The 12,143-nt window shown below is 38.9% G+C and overlaps 1 protein-coding gene across 2 annotated transcripts in view; it reads right to left on the reverse strand.

Moving 5' to 3' along the window:
• Positions 1–12,143, reverse strand: part of LOC127961662 (ATP-dependent RNA helicase DHX15) — a 33,894-nt gene that overhangs the window by 10,523 nt on the left and 11,228 nt on the right. For both annotated transcript variants that reach the window (XM_052560877.1, XM_052560876.1), the window contains exons 6-9: positions 8,858–9,025; positions 1,085–1,171; positions 662–811; positions 358–466 (exon numbers count right to left, since the gene is read on the reverse strand). In XM_052560877.1, coding sequence (XP_052416837.1) covers positions 358–466; positions 662–811; positions 1,085–1,171; positions 8,858–9,025 — 514 coding nt within the window. The remainder of the gene's footprint in view (positions 1–357; positions 467–661; positions 812–1,084; positions 1,172–8,857; positions 9,026–12,143) is intronic.

Consider the following 12,143-nt stretch of genomic DNA (forward strand, 5'->3'; position numbering starts at 1 on the left):
GGAATGCAGCTTTTTATAAGAGCTTTTAACAGTGTTGCTATGGTGTTCTCAACACTTTTAACATGTTGCTGTATGGTTGCTATTGATTTCTGAGTAAATTGCTGGAACCAAAAAAAAAGAAAAGAAATACACACCGAAATTTTAATTCCCAAAGAAATAGGATAAACTTTCACAGACAAGAAAGTGCTGTTTTGTGTTTTTAATATGTACTTAATACTACAGGTTTTAAACTATGGTCATTTTAATGTTGTGTAAACTAACAGCTTTTTCTCCCTGTATTCTGTTGATTTAGCAAAATCTTCTGCTGAAGTCTACTGCAGATATAGATATTGATAAAAGTATTTGTAAAACTCATACCTGGTGGGTCCATGAAGTCAAAGTGCACTAGATCATCTATACCAAGCTTCTTGAGCTGTAGCACCACAGAGCCCAAATTTGACCTGAGTATCTCAGGGTATGTGTTGTCCTGACAGAAGGGAGGACACAGAAAGAAAAAGAAAAATTTAGATGGAAATTTGCCTTGTTCTATATACAAAAAGGAGGCTAGGAGTGACCAAAAGACTTGAAGGAACCAGGGTCACCTGCTGATCGACCAAAACACGATCCAACCAATTTCACTGGCGTATAATAAAATCAGAATGCATGCATTGGTTTCACAAACCTGCATCTCAGTCTTGTAGGCCTTCTCAGTGTAGAGTCGGAAGCACTTTCCTGGGCGCGTACGTCCAGCACGGCCGGCTCTCTGCTGGGCCGAAGCCTTACTAATAGCTGTTACGAGCAGCGACTCAACTCGAATGCGAGGGTTATACACCTGTGCGACGAAAAGGAAAGAGCTGTGTAAATAATAAATGCACACCATTGCACCACAGCAATATGCCAAAGAGAAGCCATCCTTCATCTCTGACTGGACTACATGTATGACAGCAGCAGCTGGGCTAGGGAAATGTCAGCAGAATAAATAACTAGCTTTTCCATCTCCAGTCGCTGTCAGAGCCCCGCCACTGGGTTTATCTGGGGATTTCAGAGGCAAGAGAAACAGATGATGGGGCGAGATTAGACAAGTGAGGCAGAGGAGAGGACTAACCTTTTGCTTGGCAAAGCCAGGATCAATTACAAACACCACGCCATCGATGGTCAGAGACGTCTCAGCAATGTTTGTAGAAACCACAACCTACAAGAGCAAAGACAATACGATCAAAAGATCAAATTGACCAGACAGCTTGTATCACACACAAAAAAAGCACCTTAAAAACAAACAAAACACCCCATCCTCAATTCTTCATTTTTCAATAATTTAACCATACATTTGCATGTTCACATATTGATACATCACTGAACTGTCACATTAACATGCAGGTAAACTAATTAAATATTTATACTTTAGTGTTTGATAAATAATGAACTATCAATTCACAAACCCATTGCAGTTCTTGTATTAAACCCAGTTTAAGAACCTCTGGTTTAATGTAATGTTTAATGCATTTAAGGATTAAAAAAGAGAATAGCCTATATTTTCTTTGTCTTCGCCTGTCTGTCTTACACTCAATAGTAAGTTTAAAACACGTTAGATAAAACGCAATCTGAAAGTAAATAAAAAAAGCAGTCACAGTACATTACCCAAAATTAGTAACCTAGATCATGTTACTAAACTACAGTGTATCATGTAATGTGTAAAAAGTAATTGATTACAATTTGTAAGTAATGTACCCAGCTCTGGTTGCACATACTATTCTGGTCCAAAATTTGCATCATGCACACTGTACGCTGAACCTCGTGTACAAGTAAAAACCAAAGTATACTTTGGCCTTTAGCTTAGTCCATTTTTGTCAAATTTAAAAAAATGTCTTAAGATTACACTTTAGATTAGGGATGCACCGATCATGATTTTTCATGGCCGATTCCGATACCCTTTTTTTTTTTTTTTTTTTTTTAAGCAACAAACAAGAAAGAAGGAAAGTGTGCATAAACAAGATATTTGGTATTTAATAGGCCAAACTTGCTTTTGGCTTTTGAAAACAATAACTGTAACCATCTGAAATTAACAGCAGTAACTGCACAATAAGTAGCCTACAATTCAATACAAACATAGATGCTACAGACATCAGCATTTAGCTTCTGTTTTTGAATTGGGTTGAAACTACAGAGAACTGGCCTTAACTAAAAGATTAACTGTTATGTGAAATTAAAGGCAATAACTGCATAGTTCTACAATCCAAACACCACAATCAACACACATTCAATATGATGTTTCTTGATCAGCATTCAGTATTTTAGTTTTTACATTTGGTTTTAAATTAAAAAAGGTCTTTACCAGTGAGACTAAATAAAAGTATGCTATATAAATACATTTCCCAAAATGTTAAAATCAAATAATGTTGGTGCGAATAAATAAAGATGCAAAGTGTTTCATTCATCCAATAAAAAAAATAAAAATAAAATAGGGTAATGATCCACATCTATATTTTTTTTGCTTGAGCCAATTAAAAATAAATAACTTTTGTCTCAAGTAATTCGTGTGCTACAGCAGGTGATTTTTAAATCAATTTAAGTCTATGTAATTTTAAGGTAAAATAAAAATAATCATCCTAATGCAGAATTGACGTTTATTTCTGGCTTTTCAAACGTGTATGCAAAAAAAAAAAAACTTTCTGTTGTCACAGTTTAGTCCGTTTCGTTTCTCATCCAACACGTGAGAAGTTGAGCTGAACATCTCTTCACTGTCTAATCCTGTTCAGGGCGCGGACCGGTACAGTATACGCTCCGGCAGCTTCAGTGCGCAGGAAAGACTCTTATTTGTGCGCCAGTACACCAACGGCTGATCGCTTCCTGCTATCTGTGCCTCAGACATCAAACTCAGCATTTCCAGTACTGATCGGCTGCCTGTGTCCTGCGGACAGATTTCGAAATACTTCCACACAAACGACACAGCGAACGATTACAATGTAGTCTGTGCACGCGAGTGAACTTCCGGAAAAATCGGCGTGAAAAAGACCAAAAACCGGCCAATTGCCGATCGCGTATTTTAAGCAAAAACCGTCCGGTTCCGATTTATGGCCGGTGCATCCCTACTTTAGATATCACTTTAACCAAGCTGCACAATGTGAGACATCATTCATGCCAGTTGCACACGTAGTGGAGGACAAGTGATGTTGAATATTTAGCCTAATGGGTTTATTCAAATCTCTAACCTCTCTACACCAGCAGGGTGGCTTTTTTTAGCACATTTCATTGGTGATTAGACAGTTCTGCACTGCTCTGGGCAAACCAAAAATCAAATTAAAAGGAAAAAGTTCTGTGGTAAATGGAGAGGGGTGAAAAAAAGGCACAAAAAAATCAGTGTGAATTAAATCCTTAAAGACACTTCAGTGAGCTGTCTCAAGCTGGAAGACTAATACAACCCAACAGGGGAGTAAGGCAACAGTTGCTGCAATCAAGTCAAATCGGGAGTGTGCCGGCTGAGCCGCACTGCTTTCCGCCGAGCAGCCCGTCCAGACACATTACTACTACTCTTTTTGGCGGAAAGATACATGTCTGTGCACAGCATGCAGCCATCTTCCCCTCCCTAGAGATGCCCACCTCTAAGAAACTCCATTATTCATGCCAAGTCTCGCTCCTTCACTCTCTCTGTCCCTTTACAGTACAGGTGGCCTTATTCATATGTGCTAGTGACATATTAAATCATCTTTGAGCCAGAGACCATGGACCATCTTCGATTTGCTGTGATGATACAGTACAAGAAGCTTCGGAAGAGCTTTATAACATTGCATAGGGAAGGGTTTCTTCTTGGCCAAGTCCAAAAGAGCAAAATGGAGTTCATGAATCTCAGGACGAGAAACATCCGAGTCAAGTCAAAGGTAGCACAGAGTCTCTCATTAATTGAAAAGTTTGCCTTGTGTAGTGTTCTTGAAACAATGAGCAACCAACGGAGCTGTAGCTGGATGTGATCGATGGACAGACAACTATGGAGGTGTGAGATGCACATTTGCAGATAACAATGGTTTTGCATGTTTTTGCATGCTAATAAAGTTAATGTAGCAAAAGCTGCTACAGATCTTCTCTTTAATGTAGAGCGAGGACTTGGTTCTGTGCATCGGTTGTTGATTGGATGGAGGCAGATCTGAGTGTGAGCCTGCCGTCAATCGTAATAAAGGAATGGAGTAGTAAATGGCTGGAAAAGTCTGGTATGTGTCAACAAAAAGACTGCCGATTCATTGGAAGTTTGAGTTGAGCGAAAACTGTAAAAGCAAAAGAAATGCACGGATAAATCGATTCAAAAAGATCAATAACATGCATTTAGAAAATGGATAGGAAAACTTGCCATTTCGTGCTAACTTAGGATTTGAAAAGTATCCTAATTGAAATAACCCGGTTAACAAACAGATAGACAAATACGCTTCCCTTGAAACGGAGAGAATTTTTTCAAATATCTTACAGTAATACACAATCTGTGCTTTAATTCATGCCTCCAGCAGAAACAAGCTCCAAAGTTTAATTAAATGGGTTAGGCTTGTTTAAACACCCTAAGTGCTTTGGCAAGCTCTACCAAGAAGTTTTTGCAGTGTAAATTTTTAATTTCAGAAAACTTCCAGGCCCCTATTACTAACAGAAAACAAACAAAACTCATATTTCATGTAATTCAGCCTCCTGAAATACCTCGGAGGCATTTAAATCCTACTTTTATAAATGGATTTCTCCTCAGCCACAAATGTTTGGCTTGGTTTGGTAATGCAGCAGAGGGTCTATTCATGAAGCCTTTGACCTGATGTAATTCAGCTGCTGAAAAGAATCATCTGCCTATATATTCATGGAAAGGCTGGGAGAATTCACTGAAAAAAGGCCATCTGGAGTCTGGAGACTGAGGGCTACGACCCAATGCCCACAGAGCGTGCTCTTAACAGACCACTGAATGACAGCAGGGTCCGGAGCTTTTCAGACAGACGATAAAAAGAAATGAGGGTTCCTAACCAGTCTGCATCCTTTCAGAAAATAGGACCACCTGGGAAAGACCTTTGAGATGAAATGTATTCCAGAGCGGTAGCCATGGAAATTATCGAAAGGTGAGCACCGTTGGAATGAATTGCACAGCAAAAACACTAAATGCATTACCAGTACTTAGTCATAGTTGTTGAACCGTGAGGTGTTGAGAAATTGCATCTTTTAGGAGGCAATGATCCGTGTGCAAGTTGTCTGAAAAAAAAGGTGGGCTGACCGAACAAGGCTAATACCAGCAACATTTCACTTGAATAAGCGCAATTTCAAATCTCTAATTCAATGTTCTTTTTTTGTTAAGGCAGACACATACACTATAGGTCGAAAGAAGAAAAAAAACTAAAACAGTAATGGTTAAAATATTATCACAATTAAAGCAATTGTTTTAAATTTTAACAATTCTAAAATGAAATGTATTTCTGTGATGCAAAGCTAAATTTATCATCATTATAACTCCAGTCTTCAATGTCACATGATCCTTCAGAAATCACTCTAATATGCTGACCTGTGCTTAATTATTAATATTAGTTCTTATTAAAGTTGAAAACAGTTTTTACTGCTTAATATTACCGTGAAAGACAACTTTTTCATTACTCTTCGTTAAACAGAAATTTAGTTTGAAACAAATGTTACTTTTGATCAATTCATTGCTTCCTTGAAATAAAATTATTTTTCTTTACGTCACTCTTGAATTGTAGTGTATTACAGTTTCCATAAAATATTACACAGTAAAAACTGTTTCTACATTGATCACCGATGTTTCTTGAGCAGCAAATCAGAATGATTTCTGAAGGATCATGTGACACGAAATAACTAGAGTAATTAAGCCTAAAGCTCAGCTTTGATCACGGGAATAAATGACATTTTAAAATATATTTAAAAAGAAAAAAATTAATTTTAAATGGTAATACTGTATTTTTAATCAAATAACCAGTACTCCAAATTTGCAAATGTTCACCATCACTTTTTTTTTTTTTTTGCATTACTGTAGCGATAAAGTTACCTTCAAATATCCATGCTATTAAATCAGATGTGCTGCAATTTAGGTAACTAGCTATAAACACGCTGACAGTTTAACCTTGTTTTGCGAGATTCTCTTCAAACTGTTTCTCCACCACGACAGCAGTTGACCAGTCGCTCACATTTCATATTCACAAAGTTAAGCGAGACACTGCCTTCAATCACACTGAATTAAAAGTGACTATGGAAGCAATCGCAGTCACAAACAAGCCGAGACGGCTCCTGTCTGTCTAACTCTGTACTGCATGAAAAAAGACATTTCATCAGAAATATCACAATTTCATTGAACCTCTGGGTTTTAAATAGCATGAGTGGAAGGAGCTCCAAACATTATTATTATTACTGGGCTGTATCGACAACCCATTAAAACTGATGGACTCTCCTTCAAATTAAAACAGACATGCTTTGACTTTGCTCAGAGTGGACAGTAATGTACCAAATGTTTTAGGCACAGACATGGTCTCTATCAGGTTAGATGGGTATCAAATATCCATGAAGATGACTTTCTGCCCAGACACAGTTATTAAGAAGCTAGATTTGCCATTCAATATTAAGTGTAGGTATTCATTAATGATTGTTTTAAGTGGTTAACACACACGACAGCCTCACTTTCCCTTAATTCTTCCATAACCCTCCATTCAGCACAAGGGAGATCTTTCAACATCCCAATTAACTACAGGATCAACAAGAAAGTTGCTGCCGAAATTTGCCACAGTCCTCGATTTCCCTACATGTGACTGCTGAGAGTCACGTGAAGTTAAATCCCATCTAATAAATCCATGCATCAGCAGTGCAGATTTGTCCTGGAGGAGGATGTGACTGCACAGGTGCGGATCTCACAATATCCACACAAACACACACACACATCCCGTATCTGCCAAAGGTGGCTTTTATGCATCGCATTTAATACATGCCAGAGGGTGTGAAGAGTTGACAATTTTACAAGGTAATCTGAGCCTATCCTTATGTACTACTGCCACTGAAGGACAGAAACGCAAGGTGCCAAAAAAACTAAATTCAAGACACTGTAGAGTTACCTCGTTCTCAAAAAACAACAAAACGAAATATATATATATATATATATATATATATATATATATATATATATATATATATATATTTACATATTTTCAAAAATACTATTCATTTCGATACAATATCACTGATTGCAACCAAAAACAATTGTTGGGAACAGTCGGTTTCCTTGTTTTAATCAAACAGAATGATTCTGAATAATAAGCAGTTCTCAGTTCCCAACATTGGTTTGCATCACAGGGGTTGCAGCATATTCACATCAGCCCCTGTGAATCCATGTCCACTTTCATTTTCTTCTGAACAGCGCAGACAAACAGCGGCGGATGTTTGAACTTCTGAAGCAGCTTATGCCCGGGCTTACGAGTAATCAAGCCTCTGAGAAACCCAGAGCCTCTTTAAACATGGAAGTGGTCAGGGGAGAGATGAAATGACACAATGCCCTAGTGGAGGGGGATGGAGGAGGCAGATACTTGATATGTGAAGCAGGAGGATGCTGATGCTGCTCGGGACATCAAGACACAAACCAGGCAGCAACTAAGCCTTCGTTTCAGCTACAAATAGAGCCATCATGTTGAAGGAACAAGAATGCGGAAATGTGCAGTTCAGTGAACGCTTGCATTCGTTCATTAGGACATCAGAAATCTCTGTCTGGCAATAATGACAAGCGGGAGCTGATTCTGTAGGGGAGCGATGACTCATTAATCAGCTCCTCATCAGATGCTCAGCTAAATGTTTGCAAACTCCTAGCCGCTGATCAGATGTGATATTCTGTGAGATCTTTGGCCAGCCACGCAGGAGTCATCAGGCTTGTTTGAGAGACGAAGAAGTGAACTGGGAGTAGAGAAAACAAGAGCGATTGCATCTGCACAACCTCCTGCTAAGAGTAACGGATGACAGATGATGAAAGACACTTTACAGTGGATGAGCTCTGATAAAACATCAAGTGAGTTTCATTTTTTTCAAAGCCAATATGCCAAAAATGCCAAACGACCATATTCAAGTCAGGAAGCAGAACAGCAAACCGTCAAAAAGCCGACTCGAGAAAAACATTACTGCTCCAACACTTTTCAAACCATCGAAGGATGAGTAATTTTCCTTTCCAAAATTAGAGAAAAGAATCATATGCTGACAAAGGCAGCATATGCTATGAGTCATTGCTTTACCAAAGCTAAAGGAAGGAAGGAGAGAAAAAAGAAAACCTTATTTCCACCATTCCTTGCTCTTCATCCTTCCCACTACTGACAGACTTTGAGTCATTCTCTCATCATCTTCTTTCTCTAAACGGACTGAAGAGGTTACTATAGCTGTGCTGATACACTCACATCAATATTTTGATTCTTTGATACCATACTTCACTGAAAAAAGGTGAAAGGAGTAGTTAAAAATAAATATAAAATGTTCACTACTTTTACAATAGCTACATGTAGTTTTAATGAATTAGAAGTTTTGCATGAGTGGACTTTTAATGCATGGACAAAAAGAGAGAATCCTAAAATTTGAGTTTGAACGATGAATCACAGTCTCAAGGCCATTCACACAGAATGTATCTTTGTGTCTTCAAACATGAGATGCAGCGTTTAGGAATGAAGTGCAGCACAGAATGCCTCCTTCAACATGTTGCTGTCAAATAAAAAAAGTTTCCATTCCAACGTGCTACTGTAAACAAAAGCTTGAAACACTTGCTCCGCCTCCGGGATCTTTTGATTGGCTCCAAGTTCTTGAACCGACATTCTGTATTTGTTGCGGTGTAACCCTCTTAAGATCTTGTGATGATCAGGATGTATTGAGACATATGAACAATGTTAATCTTTACCTTCCTGCCGATGGCTCCGCTGGGTTTGCGGGGTGGAGGCGGCTCGAAGATCCTCTGCTGTTGCTGTGGTGGAAGCGTGGAGTACAGCGGGATGATTTTGATGTCGCCAACATCAGGGCCGAGATCGTCAATCTCACGTTTGATCCGTTTGCAGGCTTCATCGATTTCCTAGAAGGTAAAAAAGACTTATGTTAGAGACCACAGACCGAAATCAGGTGCAACGAATGAATGTCTGGCGAGTACCAAAAGACATTTTTAGCAAGTAACTGTAATAGAATTAGGAACTGCAACATATTACAAGGAATAAATGGATGACATTTGCCACTGACATCTTTTTAAACACAAACTAGGCTCGTTGGAAAAATGTCCAAATGTCCAAAAACATACTAATACATACAATTCTCTGCAGGTTCCAGCTGGAATAAACACTGGTGGTAGCAAAACACCAACAACTTATTCCTTTTCACATGTATTATGATTACAAGGCAGATGAGACTTACTTTTGCACAGTTCTTTACAAATTACTAGGCTATGAGCTAAAAACACTTTTAACAATGTGCAGGATTTGGAAACTAATAAAGTTTTTGGCTCATTGGACATTTCGCTATGAAAGTGTCCCGAAACCTGCAAGAAGCAACGTTATATTTTCTAGAGATGTCATGTTTTTCCAAAGAATCTTGGTTATTTTATGAAAGTTCAGTCTAGAATGACAAGTTATTTCCTCCGGATTTCCATTTGGACCCAAAAGCCACCAAATAAAAACTAGAGCATGCTTTTAGGGATGTTTCAACTGTTTTTGTCCATAGAGCAAATGTCATTAGGGTCCAATGTTGTTCAGACCCCACTGACTTAAAGTTAAAACAACGTCTTTATGTTCCATGGAAAAAAGAGGGTGTCATAAAGGTTGGGATCGACATACTGATAACAGAATTGTCATTTTGTACAACCTTTCCCTTTAAAAACGGGAAGCATTGGGTATGTTAAAAAAAAACAATTATATTAAATCAGTGGGTTGTGTTAATCGACCCTCTCTTTGTCCAACTTCCTCACATCAACTGATTTTGGATCAGCTACACATTAAGCTCCATGTTAGCCACTTTTACAAACATCATTAACTGCTGGATCAATTCCCCCATTCTGGAAACACCAGCACCACCAAAGCTCGGGTGGCTGAGTTGTGGTACACTTGACGTGCCAGTCGTGTCAACAGAGTGAGAAAACGAAAGCTGGAGTACAAGGCGTGTGTGGTGCTTGGGTAAGATCCCTATGGCTGTGCCATCCGCGGCAGTCACAAGGGCATGTGTACATACACACACACGCTTTATTATTCCAGATGGCAATGTAGTAGAGCTAATGTGAGATGAGAAAGCTGCAATGATGCATAACTAGAAGCAAATCATAACAGATCAGTTAAGTGAAGCTGAATGCTACAAACACTGTGGCTTGAGATCTATAACTACATGCCAGTCATCTCAGAAAATAAGAAATTCGAGCAGCTCGATTGGGTTTTATAAAGCACATACTGTAGTGCAGACTTAAGCACGCCCTTCACAAAAGAAAATGTGTCAAAGTTCATCTAGACTACCATAACCAGTGTTCACTAAATTCCTTCTCTCACAAGTCAAGAGAAATATTCACTCTGACACAAATGAAGAATGCTTAGTATTTACTGCAAAGCTTTGTCTTTTCTTCATGCATGAGCACACTGCACTCGTGACAAGTGGCACAGTCCTACTGATTTGGAAGTCAAAGCTTATGCAGTACCGCCATCCTCAGACCAAAGTGTGCACTGCGACCTGAGCAGGAGAGAGATAAATGATAAATCTCTAGAAAAACTTCAGGCTGTTGTAATAAAGCATTTATCGATATCATGACATGCACTGCGACATCGAAAGGCCCTAAAAGTTCTTCACTTGAGACCCTTTTCATTGGGTGTCTAAGCAGCCATAGCTGATCATTTACCCATAAAAGCATTAAAGCTCATAAGCATGCTGATATCCCAGACACGGTAGTCCGTGCACGCTCCGAATCGCTCCCTGGGGCACAATATGCGCAGAAAATGGTGCCGGTGGCCATGTGCATCTTAATCAAAGCTCTGCCACAACGGAGCAGGACAAGGCAAATCTGAATGGATTGATCAAATTAGCCAAAGTATTAATAGTCCATCAGCCCTTGGGAAGCGGCAGCTGTCAGGAGGACTGCTATCTGTGCTGCCAAGGCACCGGAGAGAGAGGGACACGCGGCTGTGCCAAAGCAGAAGAGCCTGCACCTGGAGCAGGACGCCAAATCGAGACCCTCGCTTCTCGCAGAGGCACGATGCAATACTGGAGGAAAATATTTTAAATGGACGCTTTAATCTACATGCTGCAGATGCAAATGAGCTGGCACAGATCTAAAGGAGAAAACTAATCTTAATCAGTGGTAATTTAGGCCTGATTTGAACGAGCAAAGTTGAACAAATAACCGCAACCGTATCAGCGTGTGTTTTTTCTTTTTGAAAGATTGTGTGGTTTAAAACTAATTGCTGTTTGCGGAAAGCCTATAGAGTAAAGTCGTCCATTTCTTCTGCAGAGTTTCGATGCATTAGCAGGAACCAGGAAAAGATAAAGAAGCTAAAATGAAGTGGACAAACAGAATAAACTGCTCAACTAAAATGAGGCACCTTCATAGACCTTAAGGAGCAAACTGAGCTATTATGTGACCTGCCTAAAAACCATGTTCCTGGCCTAGATTTTAGCATATTCAATCATTCTTTAAATGGGTGAAATACAATGGCCAACTCCTCTACTGTGATCATTAGTCTCATCACATGCTTAAGATGTGAAGCACTGCACCATTTGAACTGGCCAAGTCTGTATGAACTCCATTAACCCAATTAAAAGCACATTAATAAAGCGAATATGCATTAAAAAGAAAGATCTGGTACTACAAAGCCAAGAGATGTCCAAATAGTCAGCTTGTAAGAATGAGTTTAAGTTGTAATTTCTTTTAAGTAAAAATACCAATTAAAAGGATATCCAGTTGTCATTACATAAAACGTCATGTCATTCCAAACATTTATTATGACTTTCTACAAATATCACAAATGTTGGTCATCAAACAGTTTTGGTTCCCTTTGAATTACATTGTATTTTTGTCTATATTTTGCAATCAGAATGAGCAAAATTGAAAATGGAAGGAAATGAGCCTTACACGGCAAGTTTATGTGTTGATTTATCAGCGTTTTAGTATTCCTCTGGTCACAGAGCTTTTAAAATGGATGTCGAGGCTTTTTAGGTCAAGTAAA

The sequence above is a fragment of the Carassius gibelio genome, chromosome B7 (genome assembly GCF_023724105.1).
Source record: "Carassius gibelio isolate Cgi1373 ecotype wild population from Czech Republic chromosome B7, carGib1.2-hapl.c, whole genome shotgun sequence".
Lineage (NCBI taxonomy): Eukaryota > Metazoa > Chordata > Actinopteri > Cypriniformes > Cyprinidae > Carassius > Carassius gibelio.